This window comes from Fukomys damarensis, unplaced genomic scaffold, assembly GCF_012274545.1.
Source record: "Fukomys damarensis isolate Sample0158 unplaced genomic scaffold, DMR_v1.0_HiC HiC_scaffold_21, whole genome shotgun sequence".
In the NCBI taxonomy this organism is placed as follows: domain Eukaryota; kingdom Metazoa; phylum Chordata; class Mammalia; order Rodentia; family Bathyergidae; genus Fukomys; species Fukomys damarensis.
The window spans coordinates 31,125,365-31,139,499 of record NW_022900933.1 but is presented as its reverse complement, the minus strand read 5'-3'; the positions used below and the strand labels follow the sequence as shown (position 1 = coordinate 31,139,499).

At 36.7% G+C, this 14,135-nt stretch overlaps 1 protein-coding gene across 2 annotated transcripts in view; it reads left to right on the top strand.

Moving 5' to 3' along the window:
- Ppp4r3a (protein phosphatase 4 regulatory subunit 3A) overlaps nt 1-12,564 on the top strand; it is a 35,312-nt gene extending 22,748 nt beyond the window's left edge. For both annotated transcript variants that reach the window (XM_010616310.2, XM_010616309.2), the window contains exons 8-15: nt 769-900; nt 1,004-1,106; nt 2,467-2,625; nt 7,916-8,085; nt 9,020-9,162; nt 10,125-10,315; nt 10,699-10,925; nt 12,027-12,564. In XM_010616310.2, the coding sequence (XP_010614612.1) occupies nt 769-900; nt 1,004-1,106; nt 2,467-2,625; nt 7,916-8,085; nt 9,020-9,162; nt 10,125-10,315; nt 10,699-10,925; nt 12,027-12,140 (1,239 nt within the window). In that variant the 3' untranslated portion in view covers nt 12,141-12,564. The remainder of the gene's footprint in view (nt 1-768; nt 901-1,003; nt 1,107-2,466; nt 2,626-7,915; nt 8,086-9,019; nt 9,163-10,124; nt 10,316-10,698; nt 10,926-12,026) is intronic.
- Nucleotides 12,565-14,135: the final 1,571 nt, after the last annotated feature.

Here is a 14,135-nt window from a genome sequence, read left to right as displayed (position 1 = left end):
ATTTTCTCACTGAATTCCCCGTTGGTCTCTACTCTGTGGGCTAGGAACATCAATAATAATAGGGCCTCAGGAAAACCAGCAGTCCATTTTCTTTGACATTTGTAATTTATATGGGGCCGGGGATTTAGCTTAGTGGTTCCGCTGCCTGCCTTGTTAGGCACAAGGTCCTGAGTTCAATCCCTAGTACCAAAAAAAAAAAAAAAACCCAGCTGTGTAATCTGTTTAATCCTTTGTTTTTCTGTGTACTCTATAAATACCATATTTTCATTTCCCTTAATTTTAGGCATAGGATGTCACCTATTTTCCTAAGTTTATTTTAAAAGGAAACTTTTTAAACATTTCTATGAATTGAGAACAGGTGTCACCAAAAATAGAAGAAATCATAAAAATAAATCTAGTGAAAGTAGAACAGTGTTATAAATTGTAGCTAATATTTCCATTAATGCTGTGAGTGTAAATATAAGAGGTAGATTATAAAAGGTAGATTGACTTATTAGAGAAATGTAAAGATCTAAAAGCACCAAAATGAACTTTTTTTTTTTTTTTTTTGCTTTTGTCAGAGGAATTTAAAGATAATAGAAAAAGCTAACACAGGAAAGTAAATACTGCTATATATCCTAACAAAGAATTGAGTCAGTCATTGAATTTTATGTGCAGTTAATATGACAGATAGACCTAGCTGTAATACTAGAGTATGTACCTTAGTGTGTGCTTTTCCTGTTCTTGCTTATAATAAGTGGTCCTTATTATGTGTATTTTTCTCACCAGGATATTTTACTCATCAACCTCATTATAGAACACATGATTTGTGATACAGATCCTGAACTCGGAGGGGCAGTCCAACTTATGGGCCTGCTTCGAACTTTGGTTGACCCAGAGAACATGTTAGCCACTGCCAATGTAAGCCATGGCATTTTTCCTCCTTTTCATAGCTAGTGTATTATTTATTGCTGGTAGGAACCAGTGCAGTTAAAAGTTCACAAAAGTATTTTTGATTTTTTAGAAAACAGAAAAGACTGAATTTCTGGGTTTCTTCTACAAGCACTGTATGCATGTTCTTACTGCTCCCTTACTAGCAAATACTACAGAAGACAAGCCTAGTAAAGGTAAGACAATTGGTAGTGAGGTTTTCTATTGAATTATGGAATCAAAGTTGGTATTAGGTAACCATCTTTAAACAACTTTTTAAATAATATTTGTGTTTAGGGGCTGAGGTTGTAGCTCAGCGATAGAGCATTTGCCTAGCATGGGTGCATCCCTGGGTTTGATCCCCAATACTGAAAAAGTGTGTAGTCTGTGTCACAAAGAGAGAGATTTTTGTTTAGTGTGCATCAGCTTGGGTGAAATAGAAGCAAGTTGCTTGTGCTGCAGATGTGTACACAGAGCTAAGGTTATGCTCAGTGTTATTTTTATATTTTATTCCTTAAGGCCTTTTGTGTGTGGGTGTTTATAGTAGTAGTTTTATGGTCTTTGTTGGGATATTTCTTATTGAAACCCTAGGAATATATTTTGCCAGATGAATTCTCAACATGGTACAAATTTAACACACAACTTATACCACTTACAGAAAATAGATGTTACATTTTCTTTGTGTTTGTTTAGGATTTTTTGGTACTGGGAACCAAATCAGAACCTTTGCCCAGCCATACCTTTTTTTTTACTTTTACTATTTTTGTGACTGTAGGATTAAGTGTTTGAAATGGAGTATTTTTTTTTTCTATGTATTTTATTCATGTTGCGTGAAATTTGGGGCCTCTTTCCAAGCTCTCACATTTGGTTCATCCAGTGTTTATTAAGAACTTGTGTGGAAGGCCTTGTGCTATAATCTGAGTGGGCAGAATAGGAGGAATGAAAAAAAGCCAGCACAGGACGGGGAATTTTGCTTAGTGGTTCTACTGCCTGCCTCTCAAGTGCAAGGTAACAGAAAAGGAAGGAAGGAAGAAAAGAAAGACAGACCAAGCTACTTGGGAGGCCGAGGCAGGAGGATTTTAAATTTGAGGCCATCCTGGTCAACCTAACAAGACCCTGTCATAAAATAAAATAAAATTTCTAAAAAGGACTAGAGCTGACACTCTTGGGGTTTTTGTTTGCTTGGTTTTTGTTTTTTCCTGGTACTGAGGATTGAACTCAGGACCTTGCTCTTGCGAGGCAGGCATGGTACCACTGAGCTCATTAGGAGAACTTTTTTCTGGCATGTGTGAGATCCTAGGTTCAATTCTCAGAACATTGCCCCAACGAAAGTAGTGAATATAATACTTTGCGCAGCCTGCTGGCCAATAAATAATAAAGTGAAATTGGTAATTAGCAATTCAGTGTGGACTTCTTACATGTAGTAAGGGAGCACAGAACACACTGAAATCATGGTAACAAGGAAAAGTGTAATTGAACCAGACATGAGGTGATGTCTGGGAGACCCTCCAGTATGTGTACCTATGTTGACTTGTGTATAACTACATTTCATTTTAGATGATTTTCAGACTGCACAGTTATTGGCACTTGTGTTGGAACTGTTAACGTTTTGTGTGGAGCACCATACCTACCACATAAAGAACTACATTATCAACAAGGATATCCTCCGAAGAGTGCTGGTTCTCATGGCCTCAAAGCATGCTTTCTTGGCATTGTGTAAGTGTTGTTCCTGATGTAATTATTTATTAGTTTTTGTATTTTTAGATCTTATTACCTGAGAAAAAAATTAAAACTAGTTTATAGGTCGAGAAAGGGGGCCTGATATTTTGCACACTTATTGTATAGTTTTTGCCACCTTGAGCAGCTGATTTCCCTCTCTCATTCATATACAGCAAAGAGCTTAGAGTATCCAGAAATTATATTAGAGACCTGTTATATTAGAGCCCGGGGGCAAATGACAGCTTTGTCATTTGTCTCGGCCCATGGGCTATTTTTATACAACCTTCAAACTAAAATGGTTTATGTTTTTAAAAAGTAGTTCCTCCAAAAAAGCAATATATAGAGGATTGCTGCGAGTTCGAGGTCAGCCTGGACATCCTTTACACACACACACACACACACACACACACACTGCTACAGAGATCACATGTGGCTCATACTGAAAAGTTTTCAGATTCTTGAGCAAGACAGTCTTTTCTGTGGGAGCTGGGGTGGTGCTGGGGGTTGAACTCAGGACCTTCAGCAAAATAAGCATACACTCTACCACTGAGCTACATTCCCAACCCTAGAGAAAGTCTTTTAAAACAAGATTATTAGGTATAAGTAAGGGTTTTTTGTTCTGTTTTGTTTTAGTGGACTTAATACATTGTTCTTTAAACTGTAGTGTTTTAGAGTCCAACATATTTCTGAATTGAAAATAGGTTAACCCAGAGTATTCTTAGTCATGCAGCAGCTAGAGTTCTTAGGTAATGAGTTTCCATGTTTAAACTGTCCTTGTTGGTAAGTTGACAGACCCACCCAGGTTAGGGGTGTCCTGGAAGTTCTGTAAGAAATATCTGTTGGTAACTATCTTTTTTGCCTTTCTGCTTTCAAAGGTAAGTTGGGGTACTTTGTTGTTTCTTTAAGGAATCAGTTAAAAGTTTCCGTAAAAATTTAACTTTCTAACAGTGATGTTTGCCATGTTTCTTGACTTAAACTTTCCAGGCGGGTCTGTGAACTGCAATGTGTACTGAAAATACATGTAGTCAGAGCATATTTTCTTCTTTCCATCCTGTAGATATTCAGTTAATTTACGTTCTGCTGAATATCCAGGGTCTTTAATGTTGCTTTAGAATCATTTTCAGCTAGTAGTAGGTAGCACTTGCAGCATTAATTTAGACTAAGCACTGCTAAGAATAAGTTCATTATTTTAGTTCTGGCTTACCATATTTTGTATCTTTAAGCTCAGCACATAGAGAAGAAGAACTTTTAAAATTCTGCTCATGCTGGGTGTGATGGCACATGCCTATAATTCCAGCTGAGGTAGGAGGCTGAGGCTGAGGTAGCGGGGCTTGCCTTGAGTTCAAGGCCAGCCTGAACAAAATAGAGGGACTCTGTCTCTCAAAAAACCAAACATAAAATAAAATCATACTCATTTTCCTAATACGTTTACCATGAAAGGAAAGCTCTAAGACCAAGTTAGAGTTTTAACTTTTGTGTGTGTGTGTGGTTTGTTTGTTTCTTTGTTTTTTGGTACTGGGAATAGAACTCAGGACCTTGTGCTTATGAAGCAGGTAGCAGAACTGCTGAGCTAAATCCCCAGCCAAGAGTTCGTAACTCATAATTGTTCTTTAGTATCAGCGTATACAGAGTTTTGTTTGAGTGTGGGAAAGGGAGTTTGAGGCAAATGGCACTGAAAAACTGAATAAATAAGTAATCTTAATTCTGTTTCAATAAGTAAGTTAAACACTACTGCTATATTTCATTGATTCTAAGAATTGCATTTTTATACATTATCTCTGAAATCAGGGTGAGTCTTACAGTTACTGGTATAACATAATTGGTAGCTCTTTTAACTTTGTTTTTTTAGAAAAAAATTTTGTACAATCAGTGGCATCTTAGATTTGATTAAGATATATGATACTAAGAAAATTAAGATGAAGAAAATTCCTGAGCTTAATTCCTGGGTTTGGCTATAAAGGGAATTAGCTTATTGGGATGAGAGAGTTAATATAAAAATCAAAATACAACAGTTACTATATATTAAGGTACACTTGAAAGCACAGTGAAAATCTAAGTTAAAGAATTCCGCAGTAGTGGTAATTTGGATCTGACTTGGTAATAATGATCACAGGAGATTGCCATTTTTTTTGGTTGAATACACAGTTAAGACACTATGTACAAGTGTGCTTTGTCAGTTTGCTCTATGTAGAGGTAGGACATGGAGTCTGGTGGGAGAATGGCAGGACATGTAGCGGAAAGGGAGGTCTTTTCTTTATTTTCATCTTGTTATTTTTCTTGTATTACTATAAAGAAACTTTGTCATAATCCAGTAAAAACTATGAAGAGATTTATTGCAAATAAATGAAACTTTGTATTGTTAGGCACTCTGCTAGCCAAACCTTAGTTTTTTGGTTTTTGTTTTTGTTTTTGGTCCCGCGTATTGAACTCGGGACCTTGTGTTTGCAAAGCAGGAGGCAGAATCACTGAACTAAATCCCTGGCCCAAAACTGTAGCTTTATTTTATTGCTGTTGATATTTGACAAACAGTCAGGTGGTATCATGAACCATCTTTCTTAGATGGGTTCCTTTCTTCCCAGATTTGAGAGAAGATACCAGTCATTGGGAAAAAGTTCTTTTCTTTTTTAGTTTTTTGAGATAGGGTCTCACTTTGTAGTTCAGTCTGGCCCTGAATTCAGTATGTAACTCAGGCTGGCCTTGAGCTCGCAGCAATCCTCCTGCCTCAGCCTCCTGAGTGCTGGGATTATAAAGTTTTTGGGTTGAGACAGGGTCTCACTATGTAGTTGAGACTGAACTAGAATTCACTGTGTAGTTGGTCTCGAATTTACAGTGATCCTCCTGCCTCAGCCTTCCAAGTGCTGGGATTACAGGCGTGCGCCACCATGCCCAGCTATAAAGGATTTTTAAGAACTGAGTATAAATTTGGGAAAATGTAAATTCTGAGAAAAGTGTACATTGAAAAAATACTAGGCATAGCATTTTTTAAAGGCGAGTATTATAAATAAGTTTAGATGCATATAAGTACATAAAACAATTAGCAATTAAATGTACAGAAATTGAAAACTTTTTGTTGCTTCTTAATTAGTATACGTTATCAATAAAGACAACAAAGCAATTACGCAAATAAGACAAGCAATCCTCTCTAAACTCAGTCTTTATAAGATACTGGTTCGATCAGTCTCTTCCCTTGGCCTTTTCAAGATTCTTGGATCTTACATAGTAGTCTGTTAAACTTCTTTTTATGTTGTCTGATTCTTTTATTTTGTTGTCAGTGTTGGTAATAGTGGTGGTGTTAGAAATATGAAAATCTGTAAAAGGAATGAAATTTTGAAAAGCTTTGTGGTAGAGGCTTTCATTCATCTGTCGTTAGTTTACATATGAGGTAATTGACTATGTGCAGTGTCCTGTTGTGTAAGATAAGTTTATTTTTTTAAAAGAACTTATTGAAATTGAGCACAAGAGATTCTTGGAGAGTTCACAATGAAGGTTAGTGATGTGAGTGGAAGCAAAATGCCTTTCCATTGGAAGTGCTGAGATTACACCCATTTGGCCTATCCCAAAAGCTTTCTCTGATCTTTGAATTACTTGACTTCATGGAACTCTGCTAAATTTTGAATATGACTTTCTATTCTGTCTATATCAGCAGTCTGTCTAGGAGTGTTTGAGGATGTAGGTGTGCGTCTTCGCGGCCTCGTTTTAGTGAATTCCAGGAAGGGAGTTTCTTTTTCACTTGCCTAGGACTCGCATGCAGACCAGGGGGTTGGTGAGTGTGTGTTTGGTAGGACACAAGTCTCCACAAAGCCTGCGAAGTTGGATTACCAGTTCTTAAAACACCAGCTCTTGCCTTAATTACCAAGAGCTTAAAATTTGGCCTACTAGCATGAAATATAAGTATTTTTATTCTAAAAAGTAGAACTGTCTTACTAAATTTCTTTTTGTCAGTTAACATTGAAAAAGAAAACACTGAAATCACTGTTTTAGAAAATAAACCCTTGTTAGGCTTTTGACTTCATTCAGAAAGATGCCTCTTATTGTTTAAAATGTCTTCACCATGCTTATGTTAAAAAAAAAAAAAAATCAGTAACCTAAAAAACAAAATGCAGTTTTTATTCTATAAACTTCTTTTGAAACTCCCTGCCCAGAGTGTTTCTTTAGAAAGATACACTCTTAAATAAGTTGGATTGTTAAGGCAGTTTATAATCAACTGTACCTAATTGGGCATTCACTTGTGGACCTCTTTTCTGCCAACTAAAGAAAAATTGAGCTGCTTTACTCCTCTGCCTTCCCACCCAGAAACCGTGTCAGCATGGTTGCCTGGCTACCTGCTCATGAAGGACTTGATTAATAACAAATTGGCAGTTTAACGAGCCACTTCCATGATCTCCAAAGAAACCATAATACAAACACAATATTTAATCTTGCCAACCGAAGACGATGTGACTGCATGAAGTGAGTATGCTTTTTTGAACTGTTTACAATAACTGGGGCATTAACTTACTGATAATTCCACGTAGGTAAATAGGGCTTTGTTAAATCTAGTTGTGTGAGTATATTTGGATCTTGACGAATGGTGACCTATGGGACTCCCCATACCTCAAGATGCAAATACACCTTTTAATCTGTAAGTTAAAGCCTAATTATAAATAGGAAAATTAGGAAAAAATTAAAAAGCATACTCGCTGCAATAAGCATAAGAGGACTATATTTTAAACCACATCCTCTAAATTTATTTCTAAAATATGGGAAGGCAAATTTTGGGTCATGGAGATTTTTGTGGGTTTAAATCCTTTCTATAACCACATCCATAAATAAGCCAATGTAAGTCCATCAGCTATGATCCAAAACAAAAGAGCGTCCAAAATTACTGGAGGTTATTATACAGTGGATTGCCCTAATAAACACTGGTTTTTCTGTTGCTTGAAAAATGTGTAAGACAGGACAATTTCAGAATTTTTTCATCTTAAGTAGGATGAGGATGATAGGTTAATTCGTCTTTGCTCTTGAGATATAAATTAACTTCTTGGATATTAGTAAGTGGTTTATTTCCAGAATTGTTCTGGCTTTCTAAGACTTGTGTTCTATGATGACATACACTACTTTCAGAATACACTTTGTGGTAACACTTTTTTTAGAATCCTTATCTTTAGGTTCACATTTCTGGAAGTCCTAACATATCACTGTGTATGAAGAATTACTGATATTTGTTAACCAAGTGTTGTTGTTTTGGTAAGTCTGAAATAAGGAAGTGTGGTATATGTTTTCAAACAACAATGCCTCTGTGTTTCAGGTGCCCTTCGTTTTAAGAGAAAGATTATTGGATTAAAAGATGAGTTTTATAACCGCTACATAATGAAAAGTTTTTTGTTTGAACCTGTAGTCAAAGCGTTTCTCAACAATGGATCCCGCTACAATCTGATGAACTCTGCCATAATAGAAATGTTTGAATTTATTAGAGTGGTAGGTTCTGTATTTTTTAATTAGAATTTTGGTCTTAATTGAGAAAAACTGAGTATGTACTACTGGTTTGAGAGTATAGTATTTGAAGAGAATATTTTAAAAGAAAACCAGTGTTATCAAAGTTTGTGAGAGATTATCTGCTAACAGTCTTTATAATATAGTTTGAAGGCTGACTTAACACTGCCACAGTAATAATTTTAAGAAAATAAAATTACAGTTGACAGATAAACATTTTTCTTGTCTTTCATATTTCTAAAGAACAGTTTCCTAATAAACTTTGATTGGGCCAGGGATTTAGCTCAGTGGTACCTTGCCTGCCTTGCAAGCACAACATCCTGAGCTCGATCCCAGGCACCGCAAAAACAAAAATAACATAATAAACTTTGATTCTTTAATACACTGAACTGGGAATGCTAAGTGGACAAAATTATCTCTGCCATTGACCTGTTTTAGTTGTGGTAAAATATACATAATATAAAATTTGCCATTTTGAACATGTTTAAATGTATAATCCAGTGACATTAAATACCTTCATGTTGTTGTGCAGTCATCACCACTACCTATCCACAGACTTTTCTGTGGCATATTTGTAAAATATACATGCCCTGGTCTGAGGTGTAGCTCAGTGGTAGAGCACTTGCTTAGCATATGATGGGTCCTAGGGTTGATCCTCAGCACCAAATATTAATAATAATACCAACAACAATAACACATGCCCAGATTTAGGGAATCAGATCACCTAAGATGAGACCTAGGCATTTACTTTGAAAAGACCAATGGGAATTTCTAAGGTATACCAAAAATTAAGAAATTATTGAAGTAGCCTATGTTAAACTATTTTTGGTGAATTTTTATGAATTTACTACACTAAAATCTTGATCTTGCTAAAATGAATATTTTCATATCTCATTTCATTGATAATTCTTTTCTATAGGAAGATATTAAATCATTAACTGCTCACGTAATTGAAAACTATTGGAAAGCACTGGAAGATGTAGATTATGTACAGACATTTAAGGGATTGAAACTGAGATTCGAACAACAAAGAGAAAGGCAAGATAACCCCAAACTTGACAGGTAAATTGCTGTATATGTGAACCTGTCCCTCATTCCGTAGCACGTTGCATGGTGGAGGCTCTTTGTTTATTTGGTCTTTGATTTGGCAAGGAAAAGGGAAATCAGCAGGTAGTAGGCAGGAGCTGTAGTGTTTTCTTGAAGGTAAAGATGGATGCTGGCATGATCTGCAGCCACAAGTGCACACTTAGGTGGCACTGGGGCTCCAGGTTTTCGGGATTAAGTCATATTACAGTACTTGCTTTGAATTACAGCTTAGTCTTTAAAATCTCATAATTTTTCTAAATGCTCATGTTCATATTTGTAGTATATTTTTAAATCTGTAAACTGTTACCTTTTAATTCCTTTTTTTGAGACACTTTCATGTTCATATTTGTAGTATATTTTTAAATCTGTAAACTGTTACCTTTTAATTCCTTTTTTTGTTTGTTTCCCAATCCTGGGGATTGAACTTGGGGCCTTTGCACTAAGCTACATCCCCAGCCCTCTTCTTAGTTTTTCATTTTGAGACAGTGTCTTACTAACTTTACCAGTCTGGGCTCAAATTTTCTCAACCTCCTAGAGCCTTTGGTTACAGGTGTGCACCATCACCCCTGGCTTACTAATTACTAATATTAAACAAGTTTAGTGAGTGATTTGTAACAGTACAATTATGATATGAAGTTTAGTTCTACTAGTAAATACCAGATGTGGTGGGTATTTTATTTTGTTTTGTTTTGTGGTACCGGGAATCAAATTCGGGACCTTGCAGTTGTGAGGCAGGCGGCAGAACCACTGAGCTAAATCCCAAGCCCTGGTGGGTGCTTTTTAATTACATGTTTGGAAAGGCTGTTTTTCATCAGCTTCTACATGTATATATCTGTTTATCCCATTGAACTGTTAAGACTGTATCTACTTTTAGAGATCAACTTAAAGACTGTCTTTAACAAAAATGAGTATATTTACTTTCTTTTCTTTTTCTACAGCATGCGTTCCATTTTAAGGAATCATAGATATCGACGAGATGCCAGAACACTAGAAGATGAAGAAGAGATGTGGTTTAACACAGATGAGGATGACATGGAAGATGGGGAACCTGTAGTATCTCCATCTGACAAAACTAAAAATGATGATGATATTATGGATCCAATAAGTAAATTCATGGAAAGGAAGAAATGTAGGTTGAGAAAATGAATTTTTCTTTATTTTTTGACAAAATTATGAGTGTCTTTGGTCTACTGAAGGCTGTTGCATTATAGGGTGTGGCTAAATTCCTCGCTATGCTGTGAAGGTGTAAACTAAGCTTTCTTGAGTTGGGTGAACAAAGAGAATGTATTTCAGGGAGGTTAGGGTTCTAAGCGTGATGTTTGTTTCCTTCTCCTTTGTAAAATTCAGTGGATAATGGCATCTAGTGCTTTCTTAGGCTTTGTAAATAAATCAAACTAAACACTCCTCAGCAGAGGACTAAGCTGGTTAATTATGTTTTCGTGTTGCCTCATTTAGAGATTTTAATAAAGAATGAGTATGAGTGACAACTATTGACTATATTCTCATTTTTAGTGAAAGAAAGTGAGGAAAAGGAGGTGCTTTTGAAAACAAATCTTTCTGGACGGCAGAGTCCAAGTTTCAAGCTTTCCTTGTCCAGTGGAACAAAGACTAACCTCACCAGTCAGTCACCTGCAGCAAACCTGCCTGGTTCTCCGGGGTCCCCTGGCTCCCCCGGGTCCCCAGGTTCTCCTGGATCCGTCCCTAAGAGCACATCTCAGACGGCAGCTATTACCACAAAGGTACATTCTGACTCGGAACTCCCACTCTTTCCTGCTGTATCCTAAGCTTTCTCAGCAATAACTTATAACTGAGACTCCTTTGGTTACCTATTCTGAAACCAGTTGAACATTTGTGAATAAGTAGATAAGTTATCCCAAACACCAGTGAAAGTTCCTTAGGACTGGTTGCAAAATCTAAATGAATAAATTTTTTTTTTTTTTCTTTTGAGACGGGGTCTTGCTATGTAGCCCTGGCTGACAACTATCTACTATCGCTAACATTTTCTTTAAGAAAGGAACAAAATTTGAGTACTAAAAAGTTAGAAAAGACATCTCATTATTAGTCTAGCAGTTAACAGACTGGCATTTGGGAATCTTTGATCTAAATCAGAAATAAAATGCCCATCCTGGACTCTTTTCCTCGAAGTTAGTTAGAGGCAGGCATGCTGAGCAAGTGCTGAGCAGGGAGCAGTCACCACACCACCCAAATAACAGGCTTGGTGAGTTCTTGAAAAGGAGCAGGGCTGAAAGGAAGCCTGGATGAAATCATGAGGGAAAAACGGGACAGATGACTTTCCAAAGCTCATCTGTCTTCATTCATTCAGGGTAGTATCTTTGGTAGTTTGTATTCTGATAGCATTTTAGATTTTACATTTTAAAATAAATTAGCGTGTCTTACAACATTTTTAATCCAGTTATGTTTCTGTCTCTTGGATAATTTGCTAGTATAATAAGCTATACTTTTTATTTTAACTTTAGGTGATTTAAAGATTTCCCTTACTATTAAAAATGTTTATTATGAGCCAGGCGTGGTGGCACGTGACTGTAATCCCAGCACTCGGGAGGCTGAGGCAGGAGGATCGCTGTAAGTTCGAGACCAGCCTGGGCTGCATAGTGAGTTCCAGGTCAGTCTCAACTACATAGTAAGAACCCTGTCTCAAAAAACCAAAAAAAAAAGTTTATTAGGAAAAATCTAGGAAATACATAAAAAAATAATTTCAGTTGCACACAAACCCACTACCTTAGAAATAGGTTCAGGTAGAAGCTATTCTCCAGCCTTAAAACAGGCATTTTTAAATGTAGTGTTTTGTTTTTGGTTCTTTAATTCTCCTTTCTGAACAGGGAGGCCTCGTGGGTCTGGTAGATTATCCTGATGATGATGAAGATGATGATGAGGATGAAGACAAAGAAGAGACACCACCATTGTCAAAGAAAGCAAAATTTGAGTCATCATAATGGCAACTGCCTATCATCAGTACCTGTTGACAAAACTGGTTCTCCACCCTCCCCCCTACAAAATCCACCACAGAGCGCAGTGGTCTCTCACGAAGGACTGGTGCACTCAGCCTCGCATACTTGGCTTCTGCTCAAGTGCCAATTCAGCGGAGCAGGAAGAGGGGACACCATGCGTTTAGGGGAAGGACGTAAGCCTTTGAGCTCTCCAGCCTGGACCACACATTGCCCTTTTCTCAGGGAAGGAAATGGAAACAAAAAGCCAACAGGGCAGGGATTTTGTAAGTGGAACTCTGGATTGACTGACTGGTCAGTTGCTACAATCAGAACATGCTTTCTTGGACCATGTTTGAGACTCAGAAGAATGGGCCTTTCTGCCCATTCTGTTCTTCACTAGTTAAGAATGCCAGCAGTTTCTTTGTATAAAGAGACCTGCCTTTAAAATCGTACATTCTGAACATTTTAGTCAAGCGACAGCAGATTTGGAAAACCTCTATGGGGGAGGGGCAAATATAAAGTTTCCTCTTTTTTAATCTGTTCCCTTTGCCCTTCGAACTGCAGATTTTTTTTTTTTAAGTGGGGATTTGTCCCTGCTTGATTAAAGATTGAGTGGAATTCTAGATGTGGTCATTTGTGTCATAATTTTTTTTTGTTTTTGATTTTTTTTTTTCTCCCCTGAGTGTATGCTTAGTTGTTGAATATATATATTTGGGACCATTAAAACATTTTTTGATGTAATATAACCTAACGTTGTGCTGGTACCTGTTTTACCATGTGTAATTTTTGTTCTACATCACAGTTCTTAATTTGTTTAGAGTTTTATGAAAGATGGTATAGTTTTTATTGACAAGAGCAAAGTAATCTTACAACTATGTGCATACAAAAGCAATACTATTTTGTGACTAAATATTTTATATTAAAATTTACATCAGCAACTGTCTTGAGATTTCAGGGAAATAGAGTGGAATTTAAAACTTAAACAGTTTTGTTAAACCTAGAAACATGAAATTAGTATTCCAAAGAGATTCTGAAATTTCATATCTTGGGGAAATGACGGTACATTAAATCAAAATTGAGAATGGATGATTTAAGAATAACATTTGACTTTTGAATAATAAAAGAAAAGAGCAAGATAAGTTGTTTTACTTGTATGTTTCTTTTTCTTTTTTTCTTAACTACTTCTTTGGGAATACCAGTTTGAGTTGTAAGTGGTGGTTCCTAAATATAAATAGCTGAGGACCATCAGACATTAACTTGGAAAACAGCAGTTTGGGGACTGGGATGTAGCGAAGTGCTAGAACACTTGACTGACATGTGCAAGGCCCTGAGCTCACTCCCCAGTACTGCAACATAACAGTATTTTAGGGGCTAGAGTTCAGCTTAGTGTAGAGCACTTGCCTAACGTGTGAAGCCCTGGGTTCCATACCACTGCAAAAAATAAAGCCCAAAACCATAAGTATTTAAATTGGTTCTTTTTGTTTGATGTAACAAAATGTTTTTTAAAGGGAATGAAAATAAATATCTCACTTCACATAACCCTTTTTTGAAATGAATTGAGAAGTTACTGGAGAATATAATTGCAAATATGAATAAAACATAACTTGGGAAAGGATACTGTTTTAAGAATATACTCGAGTATCTTAAGAAAGTTCCTGTGTGCTTCTAAGCGTCTCTGAATATTCCTTGGTATGTGACAAAATTAGAAAGCACAATTAACTGAGATTACATATATTTCACTAGAATATTCAGCTAAGTCACAGATTTCCTGGCTGTTAATAATTGAAGCTAAGGGACTGGGGATTCAGCCCAGTGGTTCTGCCACCTGCCTTGTAAGCACAAGGACCCAAGTATGATCCCTGGTACCAAGAAACAAATAATTGAAGCTAATGCCACACCTGTGATCCCAGCACTCAGGTGGCTGAGGCAGGAGGATCGCTACAAGTTTGAGGCCAGCCTGAACTGCATAGCAAGGCCCAGTCTTGTGAGAGAGTAATTCAA